Consider the following 23,838-nt stretch of genomic DNA (forward strand, 5'->3'; position numbering starts at 1 on the left):
TGATAAGGCCTAAGAATTGTAGATGGGGCACTTAAGGATGACAGAGGCCTATAATATTTTTTTTACTGATTCTTCAATAAGTGTGAAAATTGATGTGGCTTAGCCACCCTGACTGCCCATAACTCCTGAATTCTGAACACAAAGTTAATATAAGCTCCCAATTTCTAATTCACCCTTTACAAAGGACAAAATTCCTACATAGAACACAATGCTATGGAGGGAGTTTGTGGGAAACCAACATGCACTCATGGACATTTGCTACCTGGGCACATGCTTAGAAACAGTAATCAAGCTTGATTACCCAGTGCATGTATGCCTGCGGACAATCATGTTGGACACAATGCACAGAAGAAATACCTTCTATGCAGGAATTTTGTGTGGCTGGGTTCTTGTGACTTACAAGACATCTTGGCCCATCCCTTTGCCACCTTCAAGAAAATGAAAAGCAAGTTTGTTCATTTTAAAGGTAGCATAAGCCTCAGTCCTTTTATTTAGGATGCTGCCACTGCTTCCCTTCCCCCCCTCACCCCAAAACACTTCTTTTTTTAAAAAAAACATTATTTCCCCATCCCAGTACAAAGTTCAGCAGGTAAAAGGTTACGTGGAAACTGGAACACACAATTGTATAGACAAGATGGATCAGATGAGGAAGTCTTAAAACAGCCTTCCCTATCCTAGTGGCCTCCAGATATATTGGGACTATAAATCCTAGAATTCCTGGCCATGTTGATTAGGAATTCAAAGACCTATAGTTCCAACACATCTGGAGGCCACCAGGTTGGGAAAGGCTGTCTTAAACTTTTTGAGTGACAAGGAGAGCAAAAGGGGCGTGGGGAACCAAAAAACCCCCACCATCTTCTAGCCTTTTGTTCCACCACCCCCCAAAGGTTTCACGCATCAACGCTCCAAACAGCCAACAGTTTTCAATTCTGCAAGGGGAAAAAAAAAAGATGGAGGCATATCACTCAATAGCATAATCCTTCTGGAGGGGGTACAAACATCTGTTACAGCTTTAATCATGGGCTGTAAGAACCCCCTCACCTATGTCAGCTTCTTGGCTTTGTTGTATAATGAATCCACTACTTTACTCATATTCTGAATGGTCTCCAGAGCAGCTTCGTATGTTTTGTCTACAGGTGGTTCATCAAAAATAATCAGGACGCCTTCACCTTGGTCAAGAATCCCTAATGAGAGAAAAGTTTCAATTAAGATTCTTGGATAGCTTATATCTCTAACACAGAATGTTCCACTTTAATTTTGACAGACTTCAAAGGAGCAGATCAAGTAGAGTAGCTGGGATTAATTATTTAATAAATAAAAATTAGACCCCAACTATATAGATTCTAAATGCAGTAGTTTTAAAGACCAGGATAAAGGAAAAGCCCTACAAGTTGTAGGAATTCCTCAATATAATACAATCTATATTATATTGTTAATGCTTGTTTAGGTACATATTTATTCAAAAAGAAATACTATCAAATATTACAAAGGGCAGAAACATACTCTTTTCTTGAGAATTGTGGAAGACTCACCATGGAATTTTTTGTCCAGAATCATCTGAGAGAGCTTTCTTTCCACATCTGCCTGAAATTGAATCAGGAAACATTCAAATGAGAGAAAGCTCCTTGCTTAGAACAATTTCCCCCCCTTTGTTTTCCCTTGAAAAACTATTTTCCACTACTTACTTATTTCAAAGAAACAGTTGCCAAAGTTCTTACAGTTCAACTCATGAATATCTGTTTAGCAATACAGCTTATTTCTACAGATACGGAGTTACATTATTTCAGGCTTAGTAAGTTCTTTTTTTCTTTTCATTTAAATTCTATGAAAATTACTTATGTCTTTTTAAAAAGAGTTGAAATTGAATTTGGGATTTCTTAAATCACTTCTGTTGCTGAAGAAAATTAATGTGATTCCCCCCCCCAACTGTTATTGACATTGTAACAAAAAATGACTGAAAATAGCATTATGTAGGCAGCAACATTTAAGTGCTTACCTTTGATAACTTGATAAGGATAGATATATGGTCGATCTGCAAAAGCAAATAAGGTGGGGCCACAATGAGGAAGTGTTATTTTTCTGATAGAAACATCAATATGGAGTAATTATCTGTTAATCTTCACACTATTTGCTTCTACCATTGCCTTCACAACTAACTGTGAGAAATTATCAGCCTTATCAGAGAGACCAGGCCAAGAATCCACTTCACTGGAAGGCTAAAACAACTTTTATTAAGAGTGGCTATAATAACAGAATCTTACAAGTTTGATTGTGCTATATCTCCTTGCGTTTTTATATTCATGTGAATTAGGAAGATATTTGTCTGACTCTCTTCCACATATTTTCTGCTTGTTATAGACTTAATATATATTTTCCCTTGTCACTTTGGTAATGGATTTTACAATGGATCTGTCAAGTTTACCTTCCTTATTTTCTACACAATTTTAACTTTGGTGTTAGCTCTTCTGATTCTTTGATTCACACTCGACAGAATTTTTTCTCCATAATGAAACACAAGGTCATTTTGGCAATTACATTTTTATTAATTTGATAGAAAAAATATTAAGATTATCGACTCATACCAGTTTTCTTAAAAAAAAGATGTCATCTTGAAATAATCTTACCAGTTTTATGATCAATTATTTGAAATAATCTTATCACCTGTGTGATCAATTATCCATTTGAAACACTGTATCTAATTCTGGAGACCTCACTTAATAAAGATATTGATAAGATTGAGTGAGTCCAGAGATGGACAACAAAAAACTAAATCCATTTATTGACCTGATATTCAAAGCTACTGTTCAAGATTTGGAACAGTCTTACACAATTCATTCTACCCTGTAATTCCTCCTGTACTACTCTAGTCCTAATTCATGTACAGAAAATTTCAAAATGGCCTGGCTTAGACAAAATTATTTTATTATTTATTTTATTTATTCATATACAGCTTTTCTTCTAAAATGCTATGTCATACTATGTTTAGCATGATGACCAAATTAATCAAATAAATAAAAATATAATATAAGAAACCATTTTTTTCCAATACAATCAACCACAACACGATGCTCTAAGTTTACAAATCCTTCCCTGTTTTAACCGGGGTTTGTCATTATGTTTGAGACCACAATAATAGTTTAATCCCACTTTGGTTTTGTACTCCATCCAAAAGAAATAAAGGAAGGCAAATCAGAATTGGCCAAATAAGACATAATTAGAGGACTTTAACTAGTTCAATAAGACAGAAATTTAAAAGGGTTTAAAAGATTTAAAGCAAATCTTGGATTACTTTTATGTGAAAATGCCAATGTTTTAAAATAAACTCTTCATGCCCAATTTGATGGGAAAAGAGACAAAACCATGACTTCATTGAAGCAGGAAAATAGCATGGGAAGCTCTGCAGAAACATTTTACCTGCACTCTGGAAAAAGGCTCAATAACCCGGATGAGGTTTTGTTCCAATAAGTTATCATACAGTTTGCCCAAATGCGTGCTGATGATGGGGTCATCCCTGAGTTCCATTTTATAATCTTTCAATGCCTGTGGCAGATCAAATTCAATCATTACTGAATGCAGGAGGCTATCTCACTATCATTCTGACTAAGTTACTTAAAGTTATTGCAGATCATTCATGAATGAAGGCAAATATACGTGTTGCAGGATAATGTTGCAGAATCCAATCTGGGTCAGTCACTGAGACGAGATGTTTAGCCTTCTGAGTTTTTGGACTCAGGGAACTTCTCTCTGCTGGAATGGGTGGTTTTTTTTTTCTGGTAGATGGGCTCCAGCATGAGTCCAAAAGCTCGGAGAACTAAATCTCTGGTCCCGGTGATCAACCCAGATTGGATCCTGCAGACCATTCATGGCCATTCATTTTTAGAATAATCTTTGACATGATTAAAAAGAATTACATATGGGACTGAAATTATTATGAGACTAATGAAAATAACATTCACTAAAAACACACAGACCTATGAATATCCATTAGGCACTTGGTCTTTTGGTCTCTTGCAGATATCATATGGTATTCCTAGTGATGCATGTTTGTTCAGATCTGAAGCAAAAATAGTGCTTCGGAGGGAGTGTAAGTATGCTAGCTGAATCTGTTATCATCTCTTTATGGAGATTCAAAAGAGATAGCAAGTTAAAAGTATTACTTCCACTTTGGATCCAAATAGTTTCTCATACAGAAGTAGCCCTAATCAAATTAAAATGTAATTTTGTAAATAAGCCCTAATTCAGGTCTGTTGTGCAAATCAAGATATTCTTCCAAGAAATATCTATATACTGATAGAGATATTTTATCAAAGTTGAAGAAGGAAATATTTGAACATAGTACTTTATTTCCCAATAACAGAAGTTAACTATTTTTCTTTCTGTTCCAATAGTTCTTCTAGTTTGGCTTTGATTTGTGCATGAGAAGCCTGAAATTTCTGTAAAACATGTTATCTTCAGAATATTTTCACTGGGTGACTTATACAATAGCAGGATCCAAGTTATTGATTTTTCTGACTTTCAATGAAACGTCTTCAACTTAAAATCCACCTTCTGAAGAAATCAGACTTTTCAGTTAAAACAATTGAAAATGTGGCCTTGTAATAGCCCAGGCCACCTTGACAAACGCTATTTTCAAATGACTTCTGCAAATGTATTTTGAAGACTCAAAGGCTGAGTATACTGAAGACATCTCTCCCTTTTTCTTTTCTGCTTTTCCTTTTCTAATAATTAACCTAATACAAAGATATTCAACCCATTTTTCTTATTATAGGTGCTTACCTTTTTGAAATCATCCAGTGATCGATTCTTACTAGCTTGAGCTACACATTTCAGAGCTTCTGTCTGTAAAACAGAGTAGAGCCAACGCTTATGTTCTTCTGAACCACTAGATAGTAATAGTACTTGTATTGTTCTCACATGAGAAAATTGCTTTAGTTGGATAGAATGTAATTCAGGAAGGAACCTTGATCAAAATACTGTTTTAATTCTTCTATGCTCATTTAACTCACACAGTTGCTAAATCACAGAAGCATTCAGGTATATTTTCAAAAAACATTATCCAGACAAAATAATCCCAACATGGAAGCAGAAATTTAGGCTGCTATAATGAAGTACCTGAAAGCGCCCAAGTAGTCAATGCAACTCAAATCCATCAATGGGGATCTAAACTCATTAAAATATAGAAATGCTAACTAGGACTGGAAGTAGGAAACTGGCTCTGATGAGTTGACAGGACAATCTATTTGCTTGGTGTTTTAACTATCCCTTGAAGATTAGAGAGTTGTAATATCCTGAAAACCGGAATTTAATCCAGTTTAACCTCTCAAATAAAAGACAAAATCCCCTCCCCTATGCAACAGAACAAGTCCAGATTTTAACTAAACCACCAAGAAGACAAAATAATTATGCTGGGCAAGAACACTGTAAATAAAGCTAACAAGACCAAGCTACATATGACCATCTGAATTGGGATTTGGAAACAGAACTTGAAAAGCAAGCATTTCTAGAGCTGTCTTCTCTTATAAACAAGGAAACCAATGATCAGAATGCTTCCTTAGCTTTCCACCCTGAAGCAACAATTCATATATCCTCAATGAGGGAGGAGTAAGTTAAACAACCTTTAAATAAATTTACAACAGATCTTGTTGCCAGATGATGCCGACTGACTGCACAAACAGTAATTTCAATCTTTGAATATTAACTGTCTATAAACAAGAATGTGGGCGCCTTAAAAACAGCTTTTGAAACTCTTGGGTAAAACTTGCAGATAGTTTAGCAATTTACACAGAAGTTTAAAAGACTGCCACTAACAGTGGACATCTCAGAGCTAGTCATGAAAGAAAACTACTGGAGAAACCAAGTTAAGACTAATAAGAACAGTGAAATAAAGAGAGATCATATAGCATCACATTGCACAAAAAAATAATAATAATGGGTGCTGGCTTACTAGAAAATCTATTACTGTATTCTAGCATTTAGCCACTATTTTTGAAAACGCAGTTTTCCAACTGTGGCAAGATATCAAATTATTTTGTTGTCATTTAATCCATTACAATTCCTTCCATGTTTGGAAGCACTTTTGAGAGGCATTTTTCAAATATATCAACTATGTGTTTTTCAGGATGACAAAAGGAGTGCATTCAATCTATTACTCTGAGCAGAAATTGTTTTGCCCAATGCCAAGGGCAGCGTGCCAAATTATAAAAACCATGGCAACCAGTAACCCTAGCATTCTTGTCACGACAAAGTTGCAATAATACTCCTAAAATAATGTCAAAAACCCAAGTTACAGACGAGGCCTTGGAAATAGTAGTAATTAACTCTTTTTGGACCAAGAATACTGAGAACATAATGAACTTAAAAGCTAGAAATAATGTGTGCAGCAGGCCAAACACTGATTTGGTATCCTTGAATTTGACAATGCAGAAAGCCTTTATAAATCTCAAGAGCCCTACAATTTAACTCCATCATCAAAGCAGAGAAAACTTCACACTTGAGCAAGTCTAAAGCAGCCTGATTTGCCCTAATCTTGCCAATCACTATGCCAGAGATCTGATCCATCATGACTTGTCTGACTCGGATCAAGAAAGGGGACAAAAAGAAACTGATACATCAATACCACATACAGTCAAGCCCCCTAGCCATCCAGTTCAATTGAGCTCAATGATAGTAATCCAATGACATAAGATCAGGGATGCTGCTTTTTAACAAACCCCATTTTGATGAATCACTACACTAATGCTGTTAGCTCATCTTTCTGCATTCAGATGGGAACACATGCCAACTGATGGGTTCCCAGACCACATAGGATGCAAAAAAGACATCTCATAAAATACAGCTGGTAGTAGAACAAATTAGTGGGAACTGTTTTGAGCAATATTTACAAACTTTCTTTTAATAGGAGTTAGCTAGAATTGGAAAAATGTTCAGGAACAAAAAATAGTTGAGGATTTTTATACCTGTCTACCTGCATACCGCAATGCAAGCTTCCCACTCACCAATGCCTGCACATCCTCAGGTCTGTAAAAAAGCAAAAATATATTTACTGAATCCCTGAATTCAGGCTACAAAGGTACCTCACCATATAATCACTGCTTTCCAGAAAAATCTGCATTCTATTATCAGTTTTATATTAATATATTCAAAATGCTTTATGGGAATGCCCAATAAGCATGAACCAAAGAAAATCAGGAGAAAAAGAAACCAGCTTTTGCTTGTAGCCACTGGAAATGTCAGAGTAATAATAAAAAGATCAAGAAATATATATGGAACTACAAACCAGATATTCTGACATCAATAACAAAATAACAGTATTGATATAAAGGATTGGACAAAATGTTTCTAGGATTTCCTTTTTCAAATGTCATTCATTCTGGTGAAGAAAAACCAAGAGAACCTTTGCTTTCTCTTAGCTGTCAGAAATAAAAGTAAAGTTATATTTTAACCTCCAGCTATCCCAGTAGTCAACTGAGTCTCCTCAATATTTTGACTAGGAAAGCATGTTATAAGACACTCAATTCTGTTAGATGGCAAGGAACTCAAATATAGTGGCCTTTTCACTCTTAAGGATTTGCTTCTATCAAGCACTGCCTAGGTTTTTTAGAGCAGAGCTGAAAGAGGTAATATTTTGCCAGTGGTAATGCAATTCCAATATGGAGAAATCTAAATGAGACACAAAGGCAAACATTCTACCCTTGTTTGCTCCCTTTCCTGGCTTTTAATTTTTCCCTTTTTCCTCTTGGTGTTCTTATCTTTTCAACCACCATCAGGAATTGAAACTCAACTTATTGATATAAGAATTTAACAAATTGCAGCCTGTGGTATGGTCAGAGCAACTGTCCTCTGTGCAGGTGTAAAAAAAGGAAGTAAGTGCATGTTGCATTCCCTATGTCAATCAATAAAATCACATACGAGTTTAACATGATCTTGCACAGCAGCATATACTTCAATGCAGTGATGGCTTTGGGGCTGTCAATAGAATCATAACCTTCGAATGCCTCATAGAAGTAAGAATATGCTGTCTTCCAGTCCTTTTCTTCTGCTGCATGGATAATACCTATTAAAGGGGAAATAAAAAAGAAGTCTGAATATAACTGAGGTACCTGGAGAACAAGATAAGGGAAAACATTGCTGCCAAATCCTATTTATTTCTCGAAGCCAGAAAATTGTTAAACTTTCTTATTTATCCCCTGCTGTGAGGTAGAACAAGAAAAAATAATTGTGCTATAGCTAAAATTATTCTAATCTTCACAAAATTTATTTTCATATACTCATGAAAAATAATAGATATAATTTCTTCCAATATTTAAAGTTTCACCAACCTTTCTGATAGCAGACTGAATGAGACTCAAAACAACATCAACTATATTAAGTACCTACTAAATTACAGAAGTCATGTCAAGGAAATAATCAAGAAATGTTCAGACGTATAATTCAGGATATACTTTAACAAAAGAGCATTATCTAACTATTCAGATAAATTCTGTCTGTATCTAGTTGCTAATGACTGCATCTTAACATATAAAACAAAACTTATCTGTTCTTGTAATCACTGAAGCAATGGTCAGATGTTTCTATTTTGCATGAATTCTTTATATAAAATAAATTCTTTTCAAAATGCTACAAGAAATCCAGCAATTACAGATAGTACTTAGGTTACCACCATTCATTCAGCAACTGCTCAAACTTACAATGGCTTTGAATGAGGAGACTTATAACAGACCCTCGGAGTTCCAGCCACTGCAATGTTCCCACAGTAATGCCTGCAATTACAACATTGCAGCAAGCCACAATCACGTGATCATAATTTCTGATGTTTCCTGTGGCTTCTCACAAGCAAAATCAAAGAAATCAGAAATCATGGTCACAAGGCCATGAGTTCCTTGCTTAACGATGGCTGCTGTCACTAAGTAATACAATCATACAACATCACATTCCTTAGCAATGGCAATTTCTATCATTGTAACTCGAGGACTAACTGTATCATTCAAAGCAGATATTCTTAGCCTACAATAAACTTTGAAAATTATCTATTCATACAATAATCTTTGGAATATACAGTACATACTACAATTTTCCCTAGACAGACTGCTTCAGCGTGATTCTGTCATAAACATTTTTGCATTATTAGATTTTTATCCTGTTTTTATATATAACTCAAGGTGGTGAACATGCCTAATATTGCTACCTCCTATTTTCCCCACAACTATCACCTTGTGAGGTGGGTAAGACTGAGGGAGAATGACTGGCCCAAAGTCATCTAGCCAACTTTCATGCTTAGAGAACTCCCTCCCTCCCTCCTGTTTTCTAGGCCAGCATCTACACCAAACTGGCTCTTTTTTCTTTTTTTCTATGACCTACAGTTTATTCTGCATGAGATTATAAGCCAATCTTTCCCCATTTTGTGCTCTGGTTGTTATAAGAATGCAAGAACCCTGGACAGCTAGCAAGGTGGCTGCGGTACATTGCAGATTAAAATAATCTGGGGACTCAAGACGTGAAAATGCTAGATTTTATTTCTCAGATGGTGCAAGTACTGATGACCCAAGATCAAGGCACCCATAATACGAAAAAAGCACAAGGCCATACCTGATTGCATATCCAATGCTGCCTGCAACTTGGGTGGACAATAGATTGCATTGGCTGTGGTTCGGGCAGAGGTTAATGCTGCTCTGGCTTTTGGCAGGTTGCTCAAGGCATGATAAGTTTTGCTCTCTAATAGCTGCACTTCCACCAACAAGGCCTTGTCATCCATCTTCTTTAACTCCCGCAAAAGCTGTGAGCCTGATGAAAACAACATGGATGGTGGCATTTACACCATATTAAAAACCTTCTTCTGAATCCTTTAACTCAGTGGTTCTCAACCTTTTTAATGCCGCGACCCCCCAACCGGTCGTACGTCGAGGACTAAACCGGTCGTAAGTCGAGGACTAAATCGGTCGTAAGTCGAGGACTACCCAAACGGTCGTAAGTCGAGGACTTTCCCTGCCCGGGAGCGTCGCGCATGCGTGGTTCCGCCCCCTGCACCGGCCGAGGCGTAGCTGGCAAGCGGCAGAGACGGAGCAGGCCGACCACCAGCTGGCCCAACTCAAGGGAGGTAAGGCACCCGCCAGAAAAGGGGGGGAAAATGGCGGACAGCCTTGCTTGGCGACCCCCGTGAAATGGTTGATCGACCCCAAATGGGGTCGCGACCCATAGGTTGAGAACCGCTGCTTTAACTCAATTAGAAAAAAAATAATACATTACTCTGATCAAAATATAGGAAGAGTGAAAACAGCACATACAAAGTTAATACACTAAATGCAAAAACTAATATTTCTCTTTTTCAATATCAGTATGATATTCCCAAAGCTTCCAAATACATTATGTTGCCTAACTAATGGTATTAGTCATTAATAAGATACTTTATTATTCTTTACAATGCAGAAAACTCAGCAATTGCTAGTTGCTCAACTAAGTCACTATGAAAAATTAAGAACATATATTTTGTTTCAAACCTACAAGCATATTGGGTTCTGGACATTTTACCAAAACATCTTGGACTGGCTGTAGTTCATCGGGAAAACAAAAGATAAATACTTAGCTAATATGATATCCTGTGGGAGTGATTTTATGGGATAAGTAGGTCAAAACTGGTGCAGAACACCTTTTTTCTTCCCTTAGCAACTTCCAGTATCCCTCTCTCCTGTTCATCCCCAGTCTTTCTAGGATCTTCGCCTTTCCCCATAGCCTCTACCAACCCCAGTGGCCTTGACTTTTCCCCTCTCTATATCCTACCTGAAAACAATGCAGCTTGTAACAAATGTTTCAAACTGTTTCCAGATCAAAAATAGCGCTAATTCATTCCATGTCGAGGCCAAACATGTTCTCAGTTCATGTAAAAATCACCTCAAATTAGCTGTTCCATGCATTCACCATTGTACACATCCCTAGAATAACTGTAAATAATCATTGGGATCAGTCTAGGGATGATTACAGAAGTCAACTTACCTAACTGCAATGCTTCTTGATACTTTTTTGTGTCAAAATACAAAGAAACCAGCCTTGCCTAAAGAGAGAAAAGTAAAGAATCGTTATCAAAACTACCTTATGATAATTAGATACTGATCTAAGAGCCAAAATGTGTAAAATATGAACCAGACAAGGCTCTTGGGAAAATGTATCAGGAGTGACAAGAAAACACAGAAAAAAAAACCCATACTAGAAAGTTACATCCACAGTAATGCAAAAGAAATCAGCAGAAAAAATGCTTTTGAAGTGACACTTTCAAGGATAGAAACATGGACTAAAGGCATACATGGAACTGCATGTGTTAACACATACAGAGAGAAACACCATTCTATTAATCCATTTACAAGTAAAAATCTTACTTCATATCTGAGAAAGCTCTTTTAAAAAGCAAAATATATATGCATTATAAGCTGGAGGAAAAATTGCCTGGAATAACATGTGAATATTAGTTTGGAAGCTTATCATACTCCAAACTACTACTTGAGAATATGCCATCAATAATCTAGAGAAAAAAGTAATGACAAATGTTTGAGTATAATATATTGACATACAGGATGTCAGGTTCCATACCCAAATAACAAGTGAAAGAATATTGCACATCACTACATTAACTACAATGGGCATATGTTACATCCTACCTCCAGAGCTTGGCGCAGGAATGTCCTCTTCTCTGATTTGGCCCATTCAATGCATTCAAGACATAGGTCAACCTAAAAGAAAAACCACATTTATTCAATTATTTTTCTACTATTTGTACCATCACTACCATCACTACTGTCATGATACCATTTTCTACATAAACTGTTTCTGAACATTTGCAAGAGGACTTTTCAGAAACAACTGCCAACATTCTGAATTTGCAGTAGCATACCTGTGCCTGAATTTCAGTTGTCTCACCTCTTGTCCTGTTGCAGCTTCCATATCTAGGAATAGATCTAGCAGGGACCGAACCAGACGGGCTGCCTTTGCCTTGCTAATGGAGTTCAAGAAAGGACGCACATACTTCAGAAGTCCTCCAAGCTCTATATTAATGATAAAATAATCAAGTAGCAATATAGTTCAGGATCTGAAATTGTATCAGAATGCATTATAAAAAGTTATGTTTATATTCTAGAAAAAAGTGACCACACATAAATTTCAGCAGTCAGTTATCTGAGCCAGAAAAGGCATATTTTTTAGAAAAACTACTAGTAATGTGACCATTAAATTGCTTTAAACATAGGATTCACCTTCTGCTTGTCCTGTCTTGGCCAAGAGACTTCCGAGTTCCAGGATGCTCTGTTCTTTGACTTGGACTGCTTCTTCATCATTCTCTTGAACATCACGTTTCACTGAGAAGATAAAAGATTTTGATGAAAGAAGAGCATATAGCCATATATCAAATCAAAGACTGTTTACAAGTCCCCAAAACTTCCATTTTAAATTTCCTTCTTATAAGCCAAAAACACATGCCTGACAAATTGTTCAGAGTCTTGGAAAGGAGCTGAAAGATCTGCATGATGAAGCAGTTCATAACATAGAATATTTATACAGGGCGACTTGATGTTACCCCATTTGGTGTTAATACTTAAATCAGCATAAATATAGGCACAACTATGAAATGAATCTCCCATACTAGATATTGTAAATAAGATAATGCATAGAAAAATATTCAACACAAAGAACAAATATGTCACCAGTGCCAATGTATTTGTATGAACAGACAAAAACCCACTATTATTCAGAGAAGCCAATACAGTAAACTGCACAGTGCAACAGTGCAACATCCAATATTTAAGGCATGAAGGAAATACAAACTTCTCGTTTGAGAGATCATCCAACTATCTTTAGCAATATTGAGGGTGAATATCATATACTTTCTTGAAATTAAAAAACACATCTCTCCACTATAATCTACTTACAAAGGTTCATTGGCAAAATTAGCCATTCTATTCCATTCTAATTTATCTTCTTTTCATTCTGGGACAACTGGCAATGGAAAGAAGAGCAACACTGACACCTATGATAGATTGTGCTTAAAATTATGGCATTATAGAAAAACAAATGCTATGACCTAAAATAAACTTACTGACAACAAAAGCTGTTCTCAGGATACAACAGTTCTCAATAGCAAAGTTACTGAGCAAAATTAATATCAATTTTTAAGCCAACATTTTTTTAGAAAAATCAGAATCTCATAAAACTTATTTTGTCTTAGGCTAAATATTGTCAAGTACAGTGAAAATGCAGAGGAACCAATTTCCTAAATCTGTTTTCTCTTTATATTTTCCAGTGACTCACTATCAGGATTCACTAAGCACTACAAGGCCAGGGAATCTTTGGTGTACAGGTAGCAGTTTGCCCTCTGTGGTGTACTCATCTCCCTAATCTCTTCTCTGCTGGCAAGCTCATGAAAGTAAAAAAGCTCCACAGCAGGGGTCTGACTTACTCAAATTTATTTTGTGAGAGAAAAAGTTATGTTGTCTAACTCTGTTACCAAGTAACATGTTTTACAGAAAATTAACTTAAATGTGAAATAAAATGTATGGAATATGGCCACAGATCCCCAAGACTTAACTCAAGATTTAAATCATAACATTTCTTCAAGTCTTCACAGGTCCCCTGTGACAACATTGTGGCCCCCAAAGGGTCCACGGACCAAGACTGAAGTAGAGTATTAAGACAGATGTGTAAGAGGATCTGCATTGAAAGGTAATTCTCATAATTACACACCTTTTGTACAGCAAATTGGATTTTCTCTCACTATCTGATTTGGGAAACCTACCCTTTCTGGAATATGCTTAAAATTATATATAATTGATTCAACCAAATTCTTTTTACATATGAACATTACAAGGACAGTCCTTTTAAAATCAGAACAAAACCTCATCTAATCTAGTAGTTAACCAATAGTTAACTGTTCTCATAATGGACATAAGGATAATAGCTACCTTGTTTAATAACAGCAGCTGATTATTTCCACACCATATATTTACCTACATGGAGTTAAAATAGACTTTTGGAACAAACAAACTTACCAGAAATACCTTTACAGGGAAAAGCCAGAAACATTTAAAATGTGGTCCACCAATAGCTTTACTCATGCTGCTTTGCCATTTTTTTCTATATCCAATTTCTGTATTAGCTCTTTTTAGATCCACCATTCTTACTCTTCAAATGAATCAATAAAACATTCAGGATATATTAATTTACACTTACCAATAGAGTCTCTTGACTTTCTAGAACCAAAAAGGGAATTTTTTCACACCATGTAAAATGTATTATGTACTCCACCCGCCTGTCAAAACTAGTGATATAAATATTGAATGATGAACATATTAAACTACCAGTAAAGCAAGTGTAATATAGTTCCTTACATATTAACTGTGACCAAGAATCCACTTTCCACTCACATTAGAAAATCAACCTCCATTTCAAAAACTCATACACTTTCCAAATCTCTGTATACCGTCATCCACTCATTTCTTTTAGCGCCAAAGAAAATGGCCTTCGGAGATCCGAAAAAGTGAAGGAGGTGAAGCAGGCCTGACAGCCTGCTTAGGAAATTACAAACTAGCCTAACTAGGCCAGGGCAAGGGCTACAAAGTAGGTGAAAAGCGGCAGCAGAAACCATTCCTAGCGGGCAAATCCGCCGGTTTAGCTTCTAATCTTTAAGTCACCTCTTCTGAATAAAAGCCAACATGACAGGTCAGAGGGCCCGCTTGGTGCTCCGAGGCCACCTGTCAGCCTCGACCCTCGCCTCAGATCAATCCTAGCATTTCCACTCTTCCAAGCCTCACTTGCTTTCTTCATTTCCACGAATAGATGCTGAATAGAGAGACCTACTCAGGCCTTTCCCACTAGCCTTCCCATTTCCAAATTCCTCCTTAACAGCTCCCACTTTCCTTCGGAGTTGCTCACAGTGAGTCAGCAGCGGTTCCAGCCTAACCCCTCCAGGCCCAGCATCAATCTCCTTCCACTATCGGCAGCCAGATTACCTGCCAGTTTTCCCCTTTTCGGCGGGCCCAACTCACCTATGGAATGCAGAATGCCAATGGAGGCCTCGCGATCAGTGCTCAGCAAAGACTGGGCGCGCTGGAACTCCAAGCCCGCCGCAGCCGCCATCTTAAAAGCCAAACTCGCTCACTCACGCCGGCCGGAATCACAGGGCCTTATTTCCACCGGAAACTGCTTGTCTCACTTCCTCTCCTTCCACTTTGCTGCGTCAAGCTGTAATGATATAACTCTATGATTACCCACCAAGAAGCAGTGTTGGCTGGGAAATGTAGTGTTTTGTGAACGTCGTAGGAATCAAGCGGGTAAGTTGTTGTTACTAGGATACCAAAGAAGCGAGGCAGGAGATGTTAACCTGTCTACGCTCTTCGCTAACTCAACATCGTAGAACTACGTAGAATACGTCCATTGTTAGGTACACACAAACTTGCAATTGACTGAAATTGATTTAGATGTTTGCTCATGGTTATCACCATTCCCTAGTTTCAAATAGGACAGTTTCTAAACGTTTCTTCAGTAGTATCCCCTTCTAAATTCAGAATAAAGAGACCACTATTTCAAGTCAAAATCAAGTGATTTATCCTCAGCCCAACCTTTTTTTGCAACTTACGGTAATGGAAAACCACTTATTTTGAATGAAACACAAATGTTTTGAAATTCAGTAGATCAGGCCTATGATGCTAGACCACAGAATTTAAGCTACTCTTCTAAGAATTATATGAAATGTAATTGGATGTCTTAAATCTGCACAGAATTAGGAGGTAAATCAAATTCAAGTTGCAGCGAGGGAAAGGTGTATATACATATTTCTTTCATGGCAGTTTGAATTTTTACTTACTGTTTCTGTGCTCATTGATAGCACTTGCTAACCAAAGGTTATCACTTAGATTATCTGAGAATTATTACAAAGTAGGTTGGCATTATCTCTATATTACATGTGGTCCTCGACTTACAACAGTTCATTTAGTGACCATCTGAAGTTACAACAGCACTGGAAAAAGTGATTTATAACCGTTTTTCGCACAACAATTATAGCATCTTCATGGTCACACGATCAAAATTGTGTGCTTGGTAATTAACTCATATTTATGACGGTTGAGGTGTCCTGGGATCATGTACTTATTTTTTGCGACCTTCTGACAAGCAAAGTCAATGGAGAAGCCAGATTCACTTAACAACTGTGTTACTAACTTAACTGTGGCAAGAAAGGTTGTAAAATGGAGCAAAATTCACTTAACAACCATCTCACTTAGCAACAGAAATTTGGGGCTCAATTGTGATTTTAAGTTGAGGACTTAAAACCTCAGGTATAAGAGAGGATCTAAAGTCTCTAATGATTTTATGGCAATAAGGAATAATTAAATAGTGGTTTTCTGGGGTATGCTTACTTACTGTAATTGTCTCGTAGAGGTAGTCCTCGACTTACAACCATTGGTTTAGCGACTGTTCAAAGTTACAATGGCACTGAAAAAAATAACTTATGAAAGTTTTTCACACAACTGTTGCAGCATCCTCATGGTCACGTAACCAAAATATTCAACAAAGTCATTGGGGAATCCAGATTCACTTAACAACCGTTTTAGTAACAACTGCAGTGATTCACTTAATAACTGTGGCAAGAAAGGTCTTAAAATGGGGCAAAACTTACTAATTGTCTTACTTAGCAATGGAAATGTTGAAGTTAATTGTGGTCATAATTTGAGGACTACCTGTATATAGTATCTTTTCTATAATAAAACTATATTCCAATAGGCATGCACACACACACACACACAAATTACAGATTCTTCTTAGAATTCTAGTTTCCATGGCAATGTTTCCCTCCACTTTTACTGTAATATGTTTTCAATTTTTCCATCCAGAACATTCTTTAAATTATTGAAAAATGTCCCAGTTTCTCTGGATTTCTTTTGTGATATGGACCTTGGAAAGCACACTTATTTTCCCAAAACAAAAAAGTCATATTAAGTAGCTTCTTTAAATAAGCAAACACACATTTTGTGCAATACAACACTTCCTAGCTTTTCTATTCTCTAAGTGCAATAGCTTCAGTACTGCAATATAATCACTGCAGTCTGCAGTAGACTGAGTCTTTATTATGAGCCATGGCAGTACAATAGAGAAAAATCAGTAATATCAATTATTAGACATTTATGCAGTTATAATTGGAAACAGAATGCTGAACTAATTATTCATAATTTATTTCATAGTTTATTAAGATATGCTCTTTTGGGCATGTATGCATTTTCTTGTTCATATTTACATCTTGATCTTTTGAACCACTTTAAAATATATTACACGAACATCCTATTTGTCTATCGCTACAGGTCAGGGCATGTATTAGTTGTATTGATACTGTTGAATCAGTTGCTCTGAGATCATTCTCTGCACCAAAACATAAGTTGTTTCCTCCCTTGATAGCAAAGAATCTACCCACTTAATCCAAGAATATAGAGTGCGTCTGTGAAGCATTTTGCCACTTTTGAAAGCATGGATCAGGTGATAGGCTCAGTGGTATCTACTTTTGGTATATTGTCCTCCTCAGTAGTATAGATGGCTCAAATATTGATTATTCTTCTCAAAGATTTCTTAAACAAGTTAGTCCTTATGCTTGCTTTTAGCTGTTGGTTATTCTTAAATGTTTATTTTAAAATAAATTGCCATTATGGATGCAGAAATAAACTTATGGCAATGGCTCCATCGTTTCTATATATTCTAAGAAGCTACAGTAGATAAGATTTTCTAAGCCACCTTCATCCTCTTAGCTTGTGAAGTACAGCCATCAGCACTGCCCATGGAAAACCTTAGGCTTATCTGCAAGATTAGAGTATTTAATAAAATCTCGCAAAGCTTCCTATTAATGTTCACCTTGATGATTGCCTACCCTTACTTTTAACTGAAAACACATTAGCTACCCTCTTCTATACGGTACTCGTGGGTCTAACTAGGGAGAATATTTTACAGACGTCACCCAGCAGTGCAGACGCTCATCCTCCCCGGCTCCCCATGAACACAGGAACGAGTAAAGCAGGAAAGGGCGGAAGTGGGTGGGAAGGGGTTTGACCACGCCTCTCGCAAGTGATGTAACTATTTCCTCCCGCCCCTCCTTAACAGATTTCGCGCTTGGTGTCTTCGCATCCCCTGTCAGTCGCGTCTTCGGCTGCGGAACAGCAAGATGGCGGCCCGGGTGAGTGAGCCGATGAATGACTGAAGGCGGGGGCAATGACGTGTCAGCAAGACACCTTCTGCCCTCCCTTTTCTTTCTCAAATTATTAAGGCCGTATTATTTTAAGAACTCTGTTTCCCTTCCCTCTGTTGAAATGGTATCTCGGTCTTTTTTACTTGTACCGGCAGGATCCGAATTGCATCAGAGCCTATTTGAAGGATTTATGGGGTTGTGGTAATCGCTCTCCTCCAGGTTAATAAAACTCAAGGGATTGATAGGGAGATCTTCGATTACACGATGATCCTCCCATCGTTTAAAGTGGGATTTGTTTAATAACCCTGGGCAAATTCCGTACATGAAAGTAACAACAACCGCAGAATAAATGCATTTACTATCTATCTACGCTTCCTCTGTGAGAACCGTCACAGTGAGTCATAAAGTAGCATCTCTTTACCAGCCTTAGCAAATTGCTCCCCCTCCCATTTCTTAGGTTCAAATCACTGCAGTGAACCTAGAAAGGGAGCAGAAGGGAGGGCGAACCTCATTTCCATGTTCCTGAAATACTTTAAAAAAAAAAACTTAACAAAAACTTCCTTTTCTCCTACGTTTGTTACTCTTAAATAACAGACAGGGAAGGCTTCACACTGTCCGTGCTGAAATGTTTCTCTGTGTAACAAATATTCATTCATTGGTGGCCTCCCAGTAATTAGCTCTTGTTGTGTTACTTCCTCCATTTGGAACAGGAGGATCTGGTGAGTGAAAAGGTGGGAGTGCCAAGCTGTTGATGCAGTTCACACTTTTACTGCAATGTATGTTTGGCTAGCAATAGAGCATTCTGTCTTCAGATTCTACACTGATGCTGTTAACTCAGAGAAATGCTGCTGCTTTATTTTCCAGGGGCTTATTCTGTACCCAACAGTTTGTTTCTTAGAACTAGGAGTACAACAAAAATGGGTTATATTGGAAAAAGTTCTTTCAGTAGATGGTTTTAAACATCACCAAACCTTATAGACTTTGGCTACAGTACTTCTATTTGGAAAAGGACAGTGATGATTTAGGATCCTAGCAGAATAATTTTCTCATTCTCTGCATATTATAATATATTCAGGTAGCTTCAGGAAGTATACTATAGCAATAAAATAAACATAATATACAAACCTATACAAAAATGTGAGTTTAGTTACAGTATGAAACATTTGGAAATTAGATCTCTAATGTTATTTAAAATTCAGTGTACATTTATGTATCCTAATAGTTAATAGTAAAAAATCTGTTTCTTGAGCTTTGTAAAAATCTTAGGGCATTTTCACATAAGAACATTGAACAAGTTCAGAATCAGTTCCAGCCTATACAATTACAAGATGTTGGCTGGTTTTGAGAAGTGACTCCTCAGTATCCTCCCACTTTTATTAATATACTGCCACTTCATTGGAGGTTTTTAACTGCAGTGAAGGAAATGATGGAAGACAACTTGGATGGTTTTTTTTTCTGCAGTGGTTTCCCATTATGGCAAAGTGCATGGGAGAATATCTTACATTTGTTTCATATTGCATTTTTGCCTAGATTGTTCAAAGAGTCAATTGGATGGAGTACTGTTTGACTTAGACATATGATCTATTCAAGATTTTGTGGCTTGAAAAAATGGTGACAGTCACATGGGAATTAGAAACCTACTGTGAAAATGCCAGTGGGAATATTTTATTGAATCCAGTAGGAACTGGCATTCAAACAAAAGGTACTAATACTTATTGTTTTTCCCATTCAAATTTAGTTAATTTTAATTTTCCAACAAAAATGTGACCATCCAATGAAACAAGAATCTCTTTAAGAAAATGAGACTTTACAGTTATTGATGAATAGAATTGTGATTATGGTTGATTTTGTGTTTGTGCATGTTTTCCCATTTTTGTTTTTGAAGGCTTTTAAAAATTAAATTTAATCCAAAAATTCAATATAAAATTAAGAATTTATCCTTTTATTATTTTATGTACTCCAAGCCATAAGAACAATGATTCCTAACACAGTATGCTGGTCACGAATTTTCTTCAGTAAAATCTCTTAATACTGAATGACTGTCTGGAGCAAATAGATTTCCACTGTAATGAAACCCCCTTTTAAGATATCCATTATATTTCCTATTCCAATTTTCTTTTGTTGTTGTTTTTTCCAGGACCACAGTGTACTTAGCATAGCATATGTAGCTTCAACAGCTGATAACTATCTTGAGTCTGTTACTGTCATTTTTCTGAGTTTTAATCCTCACATTGGTACCTGTACTATAATTGCATGGTTTGTGAACCACTTTTCATCCCTAACCCACTCTTATGAAACAGCTGCTAGATAGAACATGCAGGGAAGTGGAGCTGAGAAGATGGATGGGCTGTTGTTGGTCAGACTGACTGGGGAGGAGCCTGTGGTGCTTTTACAGAGGTAGGCTGCAGTGGGCTGCACATTGAAAATTAACAGCATAGAGGATGTGCAAAAATATTTTATCAATCTCAAAATCATAATGACTATGCTGTTTGATAGCTATAGAAACGTACCCATCATTCAGTTATGAATCAACTCATAAAATAGTCTGGGAGCTTTCACTTTTCAAGGATATCCAGCAAGATCAGATAAAACAACAAAAAGGGTGACTGGGAAGGATTTGAGTGCTATTCAAATTGTGCAAAAAGTTTGAAAGGATACATATAGTAGCAATGCTGTATTGTTTAAATTTAAAGAAACTGGACTCGCAATACCAAAAGATTTGGTCTGGCTGTTTGCCATATAAATCAGCACATAGTCATCCTGGAAAGGAAATCCAAAGGACATATAGGCTTGTCATAATCATCCTAGTAGAGATGTGATCTTTTAAATGCATCCATTTGAATAGTTGTTGTACATGAACTTAGACCTTAAAAAAAGAAGACAGGAAGAAAAATGACTTTTTTGAGTTGTGCTGGACAAGGTCGTGCATATTCCTTGGATAGCAAAGGTGACTGACAAGCAAGTACTGGAGTGCATAATACCAGACACTGGAAGGCAAAATCACAAAACTGCATCTCACTTGGCCATGTCATGTGGAGGAATTCACTGGAGAAAGCGATAATGCTTGAAAGAATTAGTGGTAAAAGGAAACCAGGCCGCGAAAGAACACAGTGGCTTGGCACCATCAAAGCTGACACCAGTCAGAGCATAAAAAACCTCAAAAAAGTAGTACAAGGTCAGAAGATGTGGAGAGACCTGGGCCATAGAATTTCCAAGAGTCAGACACGATTGAATGGATACCATCAACGTTATCGTCATCATCATCATCATCATCATCATCATCATCATCACCACCACCTTATTTAGAGATGTCTTTGAGGATTACCGGAAGGTACAATTAATACAGAATGCAGTAAATTACTTCTTAGCAGATGAGAGCTGCTTCTGCAGTAGAAAAACAGTTTAGGGGGTCCTACTTTGGTGGATGGAATGAGGTTTTGGAGGCAAGTCTTGTTGCTGCTGCCTTTTTATATGGTAGGGTATAGATGCAAAAATGAATGAATATTCAGGATTATCCTTCTCATCTACTTTAGAATTTGGGGATAATTATTTTCATTTCATTATTTGCATTTTGTTTTATGATAAATATTTCTAGGCAACAATAAATGTGATGTGATCCTGAGAAAGATATACAAAGCAGTCATTTCAACATAATACTACAGATTAAGAATGTAATTCTAGAATCAACAATATAAGAAATTTATAATGATAAACAGTAACTTTTTATTTACAGTAATTAAGTTCACTATGTAAAGGGTCTCCATCCTTGGCAACTTTAATTCTGGGAGTTGTGGACTTTAACTCCCAGAATTCCCTACCAAGCATGGCTGGCTGGGGAATTCTGGGAGTTGAAGCTCACAAATCTTAAAGTTGCCAAGGTTGGAGACCCCTGCACTATGAAACTTCTAGCCCTGTTTTACTCAGACTTACCTTTGTCCTATCTTGAGTGGACACAATTGAGGAACCCTAATAGAACCTTATCTCTTTTCAGAGAATAGTCTATTCCCTATTTTAAGGGAACAATAAAGTATTATATAAAATTTAAAAATAAATAATTGAAAGCATTGGGGAAAATAAAAAAGGTTCTTCCTTGGCATTATAATAATATTGAAGTAGGTGCTAGAATACCTTCTTGTGGCAAGAGAATAATCACATGTTGTATCTCAGATGGTTGAGAAACCTGGAAAATCATAGTGAAGATCATAGTGTGAAGATATCTGGCCAATCCTTCAGATATTTGTTTTCAAGCCATATTAGAGGATTTTGAAATCAAAACCACTGCCTGGGATTGGATGAACAATAGATGCTCCATGCTAATGGACTGTAAATGTTTCTTTACAGGCAGCTGCTTCGGCCTTTCTTTGAGGTCAACCTTAGCATGTGATTATTCTGCTGTTTATCTTGAGGTTTCCAAACAATATGTTTGCATTCCTTCTTTTCTTCTGCAATATCAAACACTTAAATATTTATTTGTAGCCCACCTTTATTGTTGTCTGTAAGATTGTAGAATTTCCTCTTAACATATCTGCTGTTTTCCTTATTCCCTTTTTTTTGTCTATTTCTTGCTAGTCAAAATACAGTAAAAATTTTCTTTCCCTTCTTAATGCATTATAACTTTACTGATTATTACAGTAGTAATTATTAATGCAGTTGTATACAGAGATACCTACCTACTAGGAAGAGAAGGGGGGGAAGGAAGGAGGGAAGAACAAGGAGGAGGGAAGCCCTATGCAGTTTTCCTGCTCAAGCAACATCCCCGTAAGTCCTCCCCAACCCAGACTTCTCCCCCCCCGCCTTCTCCAATTCATGCAGCACCTTTTGTGCATCCCTTTGCACCCTCCCCAGCCCATGCGCCCCCCCCCCAACGAGCCTTCCCTGATATACATGGCACTTCTTATACACCCCAGGCACTTTTTCTGATCCAGCGTGCCCTCCTTGACAAATGCAGCATTTTTCACAACACCCTGATCCTCACTGTTGCCTCACATACCCTCCTCGACCCATGCTGCTCTCCCCATCGTACCATTCCTGACCACATGGCACCTCTTACACAGTCCCAAACACACCAGAGAAAATATTTCTGAAATGATGACTTAGCATGGGTATTCTAGTTATATTTAAATTTTAAGAGATTATATATCCCATATATAAATATTATAGTTAGATTTAGGACAATTGTATATATATACAGTCTGAAGACAACCTTAAATAATAGGATAATGATTCCTTTTTTACTGCTCGGGATGAAACTGAATCCTCCTGCATTTTCTGTTCCTCAGCTTAGCTCTGCGGTCATTTAGTTCTTTATACTAAAATTGTCCATAAATCTGGGCACCATCTGTCATAGTTATTTGTGTAATCTCTTAGCATGTTACCTTAAAGCTAGACTGATGTAGAGTTAACTGCAAGACTGTACCTTGTACACTTTGCCTAGTGCTTTCTCTGTGTAATCTAGTGCCTAATCCCTGTTTTTAGAATAAAGATATTTTCTTTCTTAGATCATATTCCTGCTTCTGTTGCCACCTCCCCCACCCCAACCACCTCTGGCAACCTATCTCATGACCCAGATTTCTGAGGACATTATAAAACTCACTTTTTCTTACTTATGTAGCAACTTCGTGTTATAATGAGATCAGGGC

At 37.0% G+C, this 23,838-nt stretch overlaps 1 protein-coding gene across 1 annotated transcript; it reads right to left on the minus strand.

The window, feature by feature from the left end:
- Positions 1-782: 782 nt before the first annotated feature.
- Positions 783-15,158, minus strand: LOC107303032 (26S proteasome non-ATPase regulatory subunit 11). Its single transcript, XM_015832211.1, has 14 exons — positions 15,021-15,158; positions 12,237-12,338; positions 11,905-12,029; positions 11,646-11,717; positions 10,987-11,044; positions 9,586-9,780; positions 7,909-8,053; positions 6,957-7,017; positions 4,777-4,839; positions 3,415-3,540; positions 1,997-2,032; positions 1,533-1,584; positions 1,042-1,184; positions 783-929 (listed from the first exon to the last, which is right to left on the minus strand). Exons 1-13 carry the CDS (start codon positions 15,109-15,111, stop codon positions 1,042-1,044), a joined length of 1,269 nt encoding a protein of 422 aa, XP_015687697.1. The 5' UTR covers positions 15,112-15,158; the 3' UTR covers positions 783-929.
- Positions 15,159-23,838: the final 8,680 nt, after the last annotated feature.

The sequence above is a fragment of the Protobothrops mucrosquamatus genome, unplaced genomic scaffold (genome assembly GCF_001527695.2).
Source record: "Protobothrops mucrosquamatus isolate PMUCROS unplaced genomic scaffold, P.Mucros_1.0 scaffold1, whole genome shotgun sequence".
Lineage (NCBI taxonomy): Eukaryota > Metazoa > Chordata > Lepidosauria > Squamata > Viperidae > Protobothrops > Protobothrops mucrosquamatus.

Coding starts and splice junctions, on each gene's coding strand:
- LOC107303032 (XM_015832211.1), bottom strand. CDS start 15,111: ATGGCGGCTGCGGCGGGCTTGGAGTTCCAGCGCGCCCAGTCTTTGCTG. Junction 12,030..12,236: donor CAAGACAGGACAAGCAGAAG/GTGAATCCTATG, acceptor TCATTAATATAG/AGCTTGGAGGACTTCTGAAG. Junction 11,718..11,904: donor AAGCTGCAACAGGACAAGAG/GTGAGACAACTG, acceptor TTTTTCTTTTAG/GTTGACCTATGTCTTGAATG.